This window comes from Schistocerca cancellata, chromosome 8 (genome assembly GCF_023864275.1).
Source record: "Schistocerca cancellata isolate TAMUIC-IGC-003103 chromosome 8, iqSchCanc2.1, whole genome shotgun sequence".
In the NCBI taxonomy this organism is placed as follows: Eukaryota; Metazoa; Arthropoda; class Insecta; order Orthoptera; family Acrididae; genus Schistocerca; species Schistocerca cancellata.
The window spans coordinates 49,095,681-49,110,908 of NC_064633.1; the positions used below are offsets into that span (position 1 = coordinate 49,095,681).

A 15,228-nucleotide genomic window follows, 5' to 3' on the forward strand; every position below is an offset into this window, starting at 1 on the left:
GCAGGACTGACTAGCTTGGAGAGGTGTATCAAACATGTCCTTTAACACCAGCATGATATAAATTGGAGTCATTTATTGTAACCAAGGAAACAACAGATTTTTTTCCGGATTAGTAGCCTTCTTTCTAATTTAATTGATTTAAATTAACTGGCAAAAGTATGAATAATACAAAGCATTATAGTGATATTTTGTTAATAAAGAATACAGGTTGATAGTATCTTGTTAATGTATATCTTGACTCACGTATGGAATACAATGAATGGATAAATAAATGAATGCGAGATACATACAGCCAGAAATGAAGTTTTAATTACAAGGTATATTGAAGAACTAGAGAAGATCATCATTAAGCAAAAAGCATAAATGACACGGATCCGACAGCTTGTTGTGCAAACATTTTAACTTTTTTCTGAAGCACTGAAGGCTAAGGCAAAGAACACACATGAAATCCAAGGATATAAACAACATGTAAGTACACCAATACTCGCAAACAGAAGAGGTAGCTAACTGATGTGTGAAAAGAATAATAATGTTCATAGATTTCAGACATGGTCCTTATGTTTGTAGTAGCTCTAGATGCATCATTAGTGACCTATCACCACATGCATAATTAAATACATAAATCAGTTAGGTAACAAGTTGCTTTGGTCCTCCTCTCTTAAATGTAATATACCAACTCCTTTTGTTATGTTCTTCATTTATGTGGTCTTATTGACTATATTTTTGATGTACAATTATTGAGGGTATTTTAATTCCATCTTTGAAACTACAAGTAAATGCGTGTTTTGTCACCAAATGCATTTTGTCTTATTAAAATAAAACATCTAATGAAAGATATTTAGAATTTGACATGTTTCCAAAATTGAGGAACAGTTTGTTACAAGATGATTTTCAGTTAGAGTATTTCATGCCTGATTATTTGGTCACATTTGGAAACACTGTCTGCTTTCATGTTTTTAGACTATTTTTTCATTTGGTACTGTTGTTTCTGGCCTAATCCCATAATTCTTTGCAGAACTACACATTTTTTAATGTTAAGCACAACACAATGTAGTACTATCATTGTGTATTTAGTATCTTTCTTGCTAAATATGTATTGTTTGTTTTATGTAGTGTTGCTGACTTGCCATTTCTTCTTCTTCAATCTAAAACTGTGCTGCTTTTTTTTCAGTTTTTCATTTGTGTGTCATTTCATTTAATTATGTTAATGTGTATTTATTTAATATGTAAGAGAAATGAAGGTGTAGTGATGGAGTTGAAAACCTAAGTGAGAGTAGATGGTGGAGGGAGGAGGCAAAAATGCTGAACAATAAATTCAAAGTAGTTAGATGGGGAGTGAGTTGGAGGAAAAGGGTGAGGAGCAAGAGGTGAAATGAAATGGGGAGGGCGGGGGGTGGAGGAAGGTGCATGGACAAAGAGTGAAGGATGTAAAAGGGAAGGTTTTTTTTTTCTTTTTTTCTATGTGATTTTTCAATTATGTTGTACTGTGTCTGGTTTCCAGTATTTATTCAACCACTGAGTAACTGTTCATTGAATGTTAATGCTTTGTGTATATGGAAGATTTTTGGAAAGAGAATAACACACAATGACAAACTGGAAAAAAAAGTTTTAGATTGAAGAAAAACTAATACAAGCTGGCAACACTACACAACACACACAATTAGTCCAGAACCAACAATGCAAAATGAAACAATAGCCCAAAAAGGTGCAAGTAGGCACAGTTTCCTCATGAGAGCAAAAACCCAGGCATCAAATACTGTAACTAAAAATCATCTTGTAACCAACTGTTTCTCAATCTAGAAAGCACATCAAACCGTAAATATTTTTCATTATAGACTGTTGATGTTTTATTTCGGCAATACAAATGAATCTGATGACAAAACACCCATTTTCTGGTAGTTGCAAAGATGGAATTGAAATACTGTTTGCATTCCATGTGTCTGAAATTGACTGGTATTACTTTAAAGTGCTTTTATGTGTATTTTGGTAATAAGTTAAGGTCTTTCTCTTTACAGGTTTGCTGGCCAAACATTGTCCTCAAAGTCACTTGTTTTAATAGTAGTAAAAATGCTTCAAGATAGCTCTGTAAACTTGATTGTTAGTTGTGAAAAAATTGTAATTGGATCAATGTTGTTAAATGAAGTGAAAGGGCATTTGAGGAAGTAATATTTCTGTATTGACTTAAAAAGAAAGCCCAGCCAATTTTGTGTACATGTCTCTGTATTGTTTTACTTCTGTTCAAATAATGTGAACTCCATCATCTAAGTTATTTACATTCCAACATTTGCCATGACAGAGAGAGAATAATGTAAAATTTATTTTTAAGGTAATTTTTATATCTTTATTGTAGAGCAGATTGTCTAAAAAAGAGTTGCGTTGTTGTGGTGAATGCATACACACTTGAGACTTGCCTCTCTGTTGTAAGTTTCAATTGTATCATTATGTAGAAGATACCAGAACCTGTTACTTTCATTATTCATTCCTGCTTCAATTTTTTGTACTAAAATTATTTACAACATGAATTAGATTGAGAGTGTTAGACTATATTTGTGACAAAGACTCCCTTACTTATTTAATTACCTGTCACAACTAGAAGCCAAATGAGCTGTAATTTTTAGTATATATGTAATAGAATAATTTTAATAGTAGGCCTGAAATAATTAGAATAAAACTAAACAATGTATAATCCATATCCAAAAGTAATGCAAATTGACAGTCACTGAATGAATAGAAAAATAAATAACAGAAGCATAAAACATGGCACGGAGTGATTCTGGTAAACTAAAGTGGACTACTTTTAGTGTGTATTACCATTTTTGATCAAAGGCAGTGAGATGTGGACTTTAAATGCAAAAACCATTCAAAAACTAAGATTTGCTTAATAAACAGTAGAGAAATGCACATTGTGAACATCTTAAAGAGGCAGGAAAACAAAGAAATGAATCAGATGACAGACTGGATTGGGAGACTTAAGCACGACTGTAATGAAAATGACATGAAGATGGGCTGTAATGAAAATGATATGGAGATTGATGGTAGATGTAGTCAGATCAGATGGTACATGGATTTAAGTGAGTTTGTTGTTTCATACTGAGCCTGTGATCTAGTGCAACCTGTTTAGGTGGCATTAGAAGATTGCAAGAACATGGATGTACATAGTTGAAGACTGTAATTTGTGCAAAAATCTAAAAGATCAGTAAACATCCAGTTTTTTTTTAAAGAATTGAACTCCCGTGTATAAAACAGCTTTAAACTTCTGATTACAGATATTGAATACCAATTTTTGTTCTCCCTGGAAGCTGTTAGATAGGCAACCTGCAGTGGGTGCCAGGAACCAAGTTAGTCGTGTAGCAACGTAGGCTATTTTACCCAGTGGTGGATGTGAGATTGCTGCCACTGCAGCACATAATACTGATGATGAACATCATCATCTACATCATAAATAGCAGACATTATTTCAAGCAGTGCAGATTTGGCTATTTCTTTACTTTGCTTAAATGAAACATACAATTCACCATTATTTTTCAGTCAGTCACTCCTTGTTTACACAATAGAGATTTTGCCAAGGCAATAAATAGTAATAACAATAACAATGTTATTAAAGTACAACAGTTCTGCAAGTTTACTGGGGGGAGTGGTTGGGAGACAGGAGAAAAGATACAGAGTGTGGGAGAGAGGGAAGGGAAATGGTGATGGACAGCTCAGATGGAGAAAGCAGGTGTATGGTGCAGGTACATGGGAAGGGGAGGCAGCAGGTGAAAACGATAGGACTGCAAAACCCAGGCACAGAGGAAGGGGGACTGTTAAATAGAACGTGTGGGTGCAGTGGCTTAGCGGAGATTGAGGCCAGGAGTATTACGGGATTGAAGGATCTATTGCAAAGGTAACTCCCAGAAAAATCTGGTGCTGGGGGCAGGATACAGATGCCTCATGTTGGGAAGAAGCTATTGAACTGGAGCATATTGTGTTCAGCAGCATATGCCGCTACTGGGCAGTCAACTCTGTTCTTGGCCACAGTTTGGTAATGATTGGTGGTCATGTCCACATAAAATGCTACGTAGAAATAGCAGCAAATCTGGCAACTCACAAGGCTGCATTTACAGGTGGCCCTTTCTCTGATGGGATAGGATAAGCCTGTGATAGAACTATGCACCATAGTCTTCCCCAGGGTTATGACCCATTTGGCAGGGGGTTAGGAGTGGGTGTGGCAGAGGAATGAATCAGGATATTGCATAGATTGTGTGGACAGTGGCAGGATTGTGGGTAGGATGTAGCTCATTTCTGGGCATGATGATAGATAATTATAGTCCTGGTTAAAGATATGATTCATGCTGATGGCAGCGCAGGTGCGAGGATTAGGGGTGTGTGTGTGTGTGTGTGTGTGTGTGTGTGTGTGTGTGTGTGTGTGTGTGTCATTGGAAATCCATCTAAGAACTAGGTCTGGGTGACTAGTGTCTGTTTGTGAAGGCCTTGAGACCTTCAGCTTACAGGCCAAGGGAATCCTTGTCATTGCAGAAGCACTGTCCGTGATTGGCCAGATCACATGGGAGCAATGTGAAGTGTTGACACCTGTCAAAATGCAGGTGCTATTGATTGTTTGTGTGTTGATACAAACAGAAGTATGGATGGAGCCGTCATAGTGCTGGGGTTCAACATCCAGGAAGGTAGAACATTTGCTAAGCTGTTTTTTGAGGCCATTGCTCATTTCACTTGGAAGTGCCCTTGATCAATTTGCAATGTAATTACAGTTTAAAAGAGAAATTTTTTTTCATTAAAACTGTCCAGCAGTTCCAACAGGGGTTAGTGCTTGCCACATCCATGGTATTTTTGATAAGCCACACGTGCCACTCCAAGTCATCTAAATCTTAGGGCACCCAGCGTTTGCCAGGCACAGGTTTGATGCAACTGGGTTTCCTGAGCTGGGGGCCAGTAAGCACTGCAAGTTCTCTGTAACTATAAACTCTGGGGATGTTACAGTGACCACCATGCAGCAGCAATGGAATGTTGGGTGCCACAGGGAATGGGGATCTTGACTTAACTACACAGATCATGAGGATAGCATTGAAGGGAATTAGTCCTCCTCTCCCACTCCTCCCCCATTTTAAACAATCCACACAAAATTAGCTAGAAGTCAACACATGGGGGCATGCATGGTAGACAATGGCAGTAATAGTAACACTATGGAGGTTAGAGAAAAAGCAGACTTCTTTACTGAGATAACCAAGCCACTACATGGAGGACTGGATTAATGTTTTACTATTGCGGGCTGCAGAAAAGAAATAATGTCACATATGGAGCATGTGTCATTACTAACACAACTTTGCTCCACGAGGCATGGATGTTTTGCAGGAAAAAACAAAGGTCTTGCTGTGTGATGCATTGAGTACCATGGGACAAGAAAAAGATTAAAACTGCACACGGTAGGGTTCATCACCACTAAAACAGATATGTCACCATGAGGTTAAAGTCTCTTACTGGAAAATGAAAAGTCTCACCATGCTGTGCTGCAAGTGTAGAGACAATGCGGGCATGTCCTAATATTATTTTGCAATAGGCATCTATGGCTTGTTCTTCACGGTGCATGTTGTACCTGTCTTGAGGCCAAGGGCAGCAGTGTTGATACTGTAGGTGCACTGGACATCAGGACATTGGATGTGAGGTGGCAGGTTAACCTGGATGTCAGCAGTGCCAGGCCACTGTGTGACAGCGAGGGCAGGTGTGGTGCCAGCAGTGTGCACGAGCAATGAGTAAGTGTCTGGCACAAGATTTGAGGGGTACCAGACCAGATCAGCCTCAAGACTGTGTGCAGTGCATACACAGGGGGCAGGTGGTAGGCTTGGTTTGCTAGCATGAGACAGCAGAGGGAAGAGTGCAGTGGCATTTCTGGGTGACTGTTCAGAGGGTCTGACAGATGAGTGTCTGTTGAAAATGCACATATGAGGTACTGCATGAGGAGGCTGTGGTAGGTCTAGGGCACAGCACTGCGAATGTGTGAAATAACACTGCTGTGAGAGTGGCAGAGTAACCAGGGATGGCACTGCAGCGGTAATGGTGTAACCAGCTGAATCCTGAATCCTGTCATTTCTCATTTTAAGTGTGGGGAAAATCACCCCAGATGCCCACCTGAGCACCAGATATCATCCTGACATGTCCAAACTAGTGTCAGGAGAGGGATTTTTCCTGCCGTTCGATCTGATTTGATATTTTCCTGCCGTTCGATCTGATTTGATATTTTCCTGCCGATCCTATGTGCTGGCAATCGTAGCGACGGCTAGCGGTTTGCTGCCATGGGCCACTTAGCTGTTAGTGCTAGACAAGCCGCCAGCCATAGAAGAGTCACCACAGGCTATGTTGCATCATGTGCTGTCGCTGGGTGCTGTTATCAAGGCTGCCACCATTGCTAGCCCTGTTCCCAATGCCACCTCCGTGTGCTGTAAGTGTCACTGCAGGCAGACTTCTGCTGAGGGATCTTTTCATTGCCTAGAACAGAGCGAGACCTTCTGTGTGCACGTGTGTTCGGTCTCAGTACCACTTTTGTAACCGTGCCTGTTTAATGTCCCCGCCAACCAACGGAGATGACAGAATCGGCTCCCTATGCTGCAGCTGTGACCCTGAATGAGCCTGATCGCATTAGTTTGCTGCAACAGCAGATAAGCACCCTGTCACTTGAAAAAAATAGAGCTACAGGATTGGCTTACCATGAAGCCAGAGCTGCCGAAGGGCTGCATCTATGTCTACATCTACATGGATACTCTGCAAGCCACCATATGGTGCATGGCAGAGGGTAAGTGGCAGAGGCCAAGTGACGCAAATCATTTGTTACTAGCCATAACAGGAGTGGCAATGATGTTTAGCTTTCATCTGAACACTGTTGCTACCAAATGTGGAGTTTCTTAGTGTAAAGGCCAGAAGCATCCCTACCCAAAAGAGTAGTAGAATGGGAGGAATCAGAATGTGATTGGCCAGAGGCATCCTGGAGTTACAGAAACACTCATAAGATGGGGCAAAGTCTGTAAACTGCCATTGGTTTAGTGATCCAGCTGTAGAAAGGGAGAAATAGTGTGCCGCCACAATCCTTCAACAATTCATGTTTTTGTATGCAAACATAGTTCGCATGAGCTCGTTGGAGCACCAACTGCATGTCGCTCATCGCCAGCGTCGATTAAGTTCTGACAAGTCTGTTCTTTTCACCTGCAGTGCTGGTCTCAAAGATCATACTTTACAGTACTGTCAGTGATTGCTATTTCTGTTAGCTCTCACATCATGGACTCATACAAATTTCTGTTGTGTAACCAGTTATAGCATTTGCTTTTTGTAATGTTCAGAAATAGCCTTGATTGTAGTATTAATCATGATTATAAACAGAAAGTGTTAATCAGACCCCTGAATATCCTTGAATCTCCTGCTGCGAGCATCCTATCCAGTCTCAAAATCCACGCCTGTTGTTGGTACGCTGTGACAGTGGAACTGATCCGTGCAATCATCCTGCCTTCACTGGAAGTTTGTCTTTCTCCATTTGCTCCTAACAGCTCAGAATTTGCAGAGTGAGCTGTAACTCCTGTCATCCCTCTATCCTCTGTTAGGACACAACAACGAACATTTCTAGTTTCATTTATGTTGTGGCTTAATCATGGGGAAATCTACACTACTGTCGATGTTTGCTTGGCATTCTGTGATGGCGGCATTCTGCATATTCTGTCAGTGGGCTGCTCCATTTTGTTTAGAGTCCTCTAGTGGTGTGCTACAGATTTCAGTGCGTACAAGGATTGCAGACATGCACCTGCTAATAAATAAAAATTATGTAACTTTACAATATTTTGTAAAGGAAAGTTGCTACTCATCATATAGTGGAGATGCTGAGTCATGATAGGCACAACAACAGTTTTTTGGTTATGTAACTTTAGTTCTTCAAAGTGATAAGGCCTTACGACTAGCGCATACATCCTCCAGTGGTATATGTGATTTATTCTTAGTGAATGTGTAACTACATTTCACCTGTTGTTACTCATCTCCTTGACCTGAGATACAATCGTGTATGTGATGCAACTTTACAATTTTGAAATAAAGCCTTAATTTTGTGATTTTGTCAAAACTTGGCTAGTCGTGCACATCAGGAAGCGCGGATAAAAATTTATTTCTATTTCTTAAGAAAAATGAGGCAACTCCGGGCGCCTCAAGAGGCCCTAAAGTTGAAACAGAAAAATTAGTACCAGATATCGCCAGTACACCTCCATCTGTAACTTTTGTACCTTCTTTTGCTTGAAGTCCAGGCAAAAATGTAACAACATTTTTGCAAAACACCAGGGGTGTGGGATGTACATGCACATGGCCAGACCAATTTTTGCCGTCACCAAGCCGAAGCTTTTGGGCAGTGTGCAAACTTATGCTGAATCAGTAGATGCATTGCAGGAAGGACCCACTTTTGAATTCTTGAGAAAGGGGTTAGCTGAGTGCTACACTGACAAGCATGGGGTTAGCTATTACTGTAATTGGTTGTCCACCCTTAGACAGAAAAGTGGGGAGGACTTTGAAGCATTTGCAGACAGAATTAGGGCAGTATTTTGTCACACATACACCTTAGGAAGGGACAAAACACGTAATGAAGTGTTAGTGGAAGTAGCTGAGCGAGAGCAATCAACGTAGTCACACACGGAATAAATCCACATATAGGGAGTGAGGTAGAGGTAGCCTCCCCACCTCCTTGTATGAAGCAGTCAGACTTGGTCTATTACTTGAGGAAGTGGGAAGATTTGTATTGTCCCCACGCGCGCCAGCAAAGCATGACGTGTTTAATGACATGAACTGCCAGAGATTCGGGAAGCCCAATATGGCTGAGCTTCCTGCTGTAAGAAATGCCGTACTGTCTGACACGAACAGCATCATTGTCCACAAAATATATGGCCAAATTCCCCCAAGAGGAACGTACCAGCAAGCAACAAGAGAAATAATCAATTGAGCAGGAGCATTACTCCTCGAGGAAATGAGTGTGGGTCAGGTTCTGCCACCCACCCTTGCCCCCAATGAAATACTTAAACCCCATAAAAAGGGGAGAACCCACTGAGGTGGCAAATTTAGTTTTAGAGGGGAAGCTCAGAGGGAAGACTGTCAAAATTCTTGTGGATACCAGAGCTCAGATTAGTGTTCTTTTTGTTTCTGGTAATGACAAGCATGTGCTAAAATCGCCACACTACAATATAAATGGACTGGGAGATGAGATGATCATTCCTGCAGGCACCCGTACTATAGACCTAAACACTGAAGCGAAAAAGTGTGCCTTCGATATGGAAGTAGTGAGGAAACGCACATGGGATTTTGCCATCATCCTGGGGAATGGTTTCATAACATGCTATCAGTGTGGTAGATTATAGGACATGCATTGTGCTGTTCAGTGATACAGACCACTGTCCAGACAGTGAGTGTGTGTCTGTCATGAGGAACCTGTGAAAGGAGGCCTACCTTACAAGCTCCAACTGAACCGCGTACATGGGCATTGAAAACTATCATGCCTGTTACAATTAGTGGTGGAATGGAAACAGTTCTCTGGAATGAAGTCAAATACCACAAAGATAGGACTTTCTGGTTAATCTGCTTGCCTTTACATATGTCTGCTTGTGTCTGTATATGTGCTGATGGATATGTGTGTGTGCGCGCGAGTGTATACCTGTCCTTTTTTCCCCCTAAGGTAAGTATTTCCGCTCCCGGGATTGGAATGACTCCTTACCCTCTCCCTTAAAACCCACATCCTTTCGTCTTTCCCTCTCCTTCCCTCTTTCCTGATGAAGCAACCATGGGTTGCGAAAGCTTGAATTGTGTGTGTGTGTGTGTGTGTGTGTGTGTGTGTGTGTTTGTTTGCGTGTCTATCAACATACCAATGCTTTCGTTTGGAAAGTTACATCATCTTTGTTTTTAGATATATTTTTCCCACATGGAATGTTTCCCTCTATATATAAACACACACACACTTCAAGCTACTTTGTACGATTTACCACACCGACATGCTGTTTTGAGACTTCAAGATAAATTCGTCACTGGAAAATAAACTGCCGCCATTTGCGAGGATCTTCAATGCAGTGGTGCAGCAATTAATATGGTATTGCAGGTAGGTTGAATAGATCACCACAAAGGCCAACAATGATGACTTAGGGTAATAAAGAATACAGGACAAAGAAACAAAATACATACTGATACAAGATCATTAATGAATATATCAGCACACTGTCAATGCATTTGAGAAAGCCGAAACTGTTAAGAAGATCGTGTTTTTGTAAAAAGTGGAAGTAATATTGGAATTTATGACGCACCGTAAGGTACAGGGAGAACCATTAGGCGCACATTGCTCAATACTTGCATGTGAAACATATCAACCTATAAGCAGAAATACATGACTACAGAAATGACGAGAGACAAGTTATTGCAACAACCACTGCTCTACCCACTAAAAAATATTCTTGAAAATCTTTATTATGTTTAGCATAAGATTTTGGAGCTCCACCTGCATGCCTCTGTATTTCATTATGCTTTCTCTGAGCTTGCCTCACCACTTTGAAGTGCACTTTTATTTTCATTTTATTATGCCGTATAAAAATGTTCACTGCAGTTAAGTGGACACTCAAACTGAGGTATTAGGAAGTAACAGATATACATACTACATATTACTGAAACTTTGTTCATTTAAAACTAGTAATTGAGGGAAACATTCAAAATATGAGGACATGCCTCATTATATAAATATTGTAAATAATTATTTGCTCTCACTATGAGACACAGTGCACTTCACGCAACGAATACTTTTTGTGATGAATCCAAGCACATTGTGCGCTCCTCAATGCATGTTACTTCAGTAATTTAGGGACAGTAATAATCCCCTGCCGAATGGGAGGTACGAAAAGATTAGCCCATGAGAACTGGTAGCAGTTACCATCACTAACATACATTCAGAATCATTGTCACTAATGGTGATGCCACAAACTCTGTCGCATATGCCAAAATAAGGTACATCGACTTGCGAAGAACCCACTTTGTGGCCACGCCAGTATGCCCTTACCTCAAAGGAAAAGCCAAAACGCATAATCTATTGATTGACGTGAAGCTAGGCACCTGTTGATTACTACAGTTTCTTTGATTGATACTGACAATGTGGTTATTTATGCTATTGAGGGGGCAGGGTGCATGCGAGTCCATTCTGCTGGACTTGCCAGTGGGTGCCCATTACTGCGTGGTGCTGCAGTTAATTCTTTGACCCTTCCACTTTTATCACTTACCCTATTGCCGTGTTGTCAGCTCTATTCTGTATTTTTTTTCTTCTATTGATGAGGAGCTAGCCGGGTTAATCGGGACTAAGCCCTCTGACAGTACCAAGATTATCACACTATATATTATACTGAGGTACCGCTCCTCACTGACTTGTTGCAGTGATCTGTCTCGCTTTCTCATGTTTTGCTTTAAGATGTCAGCAGCATCCTAATTAATTGACCAAGTACGTCACTAACATGTCAGAAACTAAAGTCTTAGAAAGGTATCTAACACTTCACACTTTGGTAACAATACCTAACTGTAAGAAATAGAAATACAACTTTGCTGCCTGTCGGTTGTTACAAAACTGTGTTCCTTCATCATTCTGTTTGCTGCCGCGCACATTGATGAATGGCACACTGAGAATTATTCCAACAGAATGGTCATTTCAAGTGTTACATCTGTGCCTGTAGCTCTATTAGTCATTGACATTATCGTATGGGTGTGGTATAAATGAGGCACCGAGAGCGAGAGTGGACTAACCCACATTTGTTGCCGTGTTAAGTTACCTGAATGAAATGATGCCTATGTAAAGTATAAAAAGCCTACAAAATCACACATTTAAATTCTGTATGGTAAATATAGATGAGGGGCCTATTACTACTTTTTACGCTGAACTTTTGCCACGTTTTCATGGAGCAATAGTGGACTATGATTCATTAGTCCACTGTCCTCAATACCAGGACCATCTGTGTCCTCATCATCCCCTGATAATGTGAACAGTGTGAAAGGCAAAAAACGTTTGAGGAATCAGAAAGATCGGAAACAGAATGTAAGAACACAGAGACGAGCCGAAGGGGAAGATCACACCTCAAAAAGAATATCAAATGGGACCATTTTCTTGTATGAAGAAGTCACCTAAAGATAAGTGCAGACAGGCAGTGTAAAATATTTAATGATTATTATGGATGGGCAAACTTTGATTTCCAATCGACCTTTCTATTTAACAGTATCCGTGTTTGTAAAACATCACGAGCATATACTGTGTTCCTTTCTCGACGGGAAAATACCAGGCAATACTTTCTGCTTGATATTCATGGTAATGATGTGCAGATGTGCAAACCATTTTTTCAGAACACATTGGCAGTATCTGCAGGATGAATAGACAGAATATTGAAGCAGAAAGGTGTTAGCGCAACTGCTTCACTTGACCAATGAGGACGATGTGAATCTGCCAACAAAACACTGTCAGATAAAATAGCTGAAGTGAAGTGTTTTATTGACAAATTTCCAGCATATGAAAGTCATTATGGCATACACAAATTGAGTAGAAAGTATTTGGTACCTGATTTAAGTATCAGTATTATGTATTCATTATACTGCAAAGAAACAGTGAACCCAGTATCTGATCGTATATTTCCCAAAACCTTCGTTGTACAGTTTAATTTATCTTTCCATCCACCTATTTCGGACTCTTGTAAGAAATATGATTCTTTCCAGATCAAAATAATGGCCGTACCAAATGACAGTTTGTTCATCTCGCTGAAAGATGAACATTTGAGGAAAGCTCAGTGAGCATGTAAAGGCTTGCAGAATGATACTTTGCTTGCTAAAGCAAATGATAATGTTACAGTTATAACACTTGACCTGATGAAAACTTTGCATACACCTGCATTGTCAACAGGGATATGCTATTACAAAAGGCAAATGTGGACCTATATTCTCGGTATTCATAATGTAGGGAATGATGATGTTCACGTGTTTCTTTGGAACAAGTCGATAGCATATAGAGGTCCTCAGAAGATTGGCTCATGTTTGTTGTACTATATGAACCATTTTGTGAAATCTTCCTGGTTAATTATGTACTCGGATCAGTGCGGAGGTCAAAATAGGAATATTAAACTCTCATGAGTCAGTACATAGTTTCCAATCCTATTTACATAGTGAGTGAAACTTATCACAAATTTTTAGTCAGTGGTCATTTGTATTTACCTTGTGATCAAGATTTTGGCTTGATTGAAAAACAAAAGAAGTATTTTAAAAATGTTTACATTCCATGACACTGGAATGAGATTATTGACACTGCTAGGAAGAAAAAACCTTTCAAATTAGTTCACGTGGGTAAAGATGACTTTTTTCAACAAAAATGCTAAAAAGGAATATTATGAACCGTAAAATAGTGGTTGATCAAGTAGAGTGGTTCATGAACCAGTGGCTACGATTTGTGGAAAAGCTGCCTTTGATATACTTTTTAAATATTCCATTGAAACATGTGACATAATAAATAAAGTTGATGTGTCCAAGAGGACATCAACTCTTACAAAGTAGTGAGAACGGCTGTATCCAGAATGTAGTGCAATGAGTGAACTGAAGAAGAAAGATATACTGAGTCTACTGGACGTCATTCCAGCAATTCACTATGATTTTTATAAGAACCTGAGGACAGCTGTTGCAGAGCCTGCAGATATGTTGGCTGTATCGTAGCTTGATAGTGAAGATTATGATGTGCAATAACAGTTTGTGGAAACCTTTGTGGTTATTGTAATTGCAATATTTCATGACATTGTTTCTTAAAGCTGTTCAAACAAACTACAGATCCTATACCTCTACAATAGTATATAAAGAACAATAACTATTTGTATTCTCACTATTTTGTAGCTATTTCAATGAGTATGTTGTATTTCATTCCTCATTGTATTTGCTTATTCATTTGTTTCATGTATAGTAATTTACTTTCTTTTCCAATGTCGATGTTTTCATACTCGGATTGCAAAGTACACAATCTGAAATACATTTGAATCCAAAAGTAAATGGAAATCCTTTTGTGAAAGAGGCTGTAAACCTAATGCAACGGCTGAAAGTCAGGTTATGTGTAATGTAAAAGTGGACTAACCCACATAAAAATCGGGAATTTTAAAGGTCAAGATGTAATTTGGTTGTATAATCCACTTACAAGCCCTGCAGTACAGAAGAAGAAGCTAAAAGTTGTAACGTAAAATGACCGGGTAAAGAACAGAATATGTCTGCTAAATCCAGTATCTTTCTACTTGATTATCTCAGTTGGGGTTAGTCCACTATTGCTCTCAGTGCCTCAGATATGCTACAGTAAATCCCGCAAGCCACCATCACAGGTTGCACCAGATCCCCAGTCAGACGGTGAATACTCTGGGTAACGTCTGATGAGTCACACCACTTCACAGACACGGACTTCCCAATAGGTAAGGTATAGAGTTTTGTATAACTGTGTACTCAACTTATACGCAAATTTGTTAAAAACAATTTGATGGGAAAGTAGTTTTCAGATGCCAGGAGTAAAAACAAACTAAACTATTTGTAATGAAAATGTTTGATCAGTTGCCAATTATGCCTCTTACAGACTTGCCCTGGTGTTTCACGTGCTTGGACAACACACTTGTTTTCTCTGCAATGCCTGAAAAACATGCAAGCACTTCCGCAGTATTTTTGAATGCCTCCAAGATGCCGATTCCATTGCCACCACAGCAATGTGTGTGTTCAGTGTCAACAAGGTGGTATTCCTAGGCCATGCCATCTCCGAAACTGGCTCACATCCCCTGCCCAACAAGGGACAAGTCATTCTCAATTTCCCACAGTCTGAGACATTCAAGGAAATCCTTTGCTTCCTCAACATGTTAAATTTCTTTCGCTGTCATCTGAGGAATGCCAATGCAATGCAGAAGCTGCTCACTGCCGCCCTCCGTGGTGCCAAAACAAAGGAGAACAAGCCAGTGCCACGGATGCCATACAAATGGAAGACAGCTTCCCTGCCGCCAAGCACAATTCGATGGATGCTACATTGCTCGCAATCCCCACACCATCACCTCACTTCCCATCTTGGTCAACACCTGCCATTCAGTTACTGGTGCCTTTCTGCAACAGCATGTCTGTGACACCTGACAGCCACTTGCTTTCTTCTTGTGCAAGCTCTCTGCCATTTAAGGACACTGAAGCACTTATGGCAGAACTCCTTGCCATGTA

At 40.1% G+C, this 15,228-nt stretch overlaps 1 protein-coding gene across 1 annotated transcript in view; it reads left to right on the forward strand.

Moving 5' to 3' along the window:
* Positions 1 to 2,756, forward strand: part of LOC126094737 (AP-3 complex subunit beta-2) — a 200,673-nt gene extending 197,917 nt beyond the window's left edge. The window contains 1 exon segment of the mRNA XM_049909286.1: positions 2,016 to 2,756. Coding sequence (XP_049765243.1) covers positions 2,016 to 2,166 — 151 coding nt within the window. The 3' untranslated portion in view covers positions 2,167 to 2,756.
* The last annotated feature ends 12,472 nt before the right edge of the window (positions 2,757 to 15,228 follow it).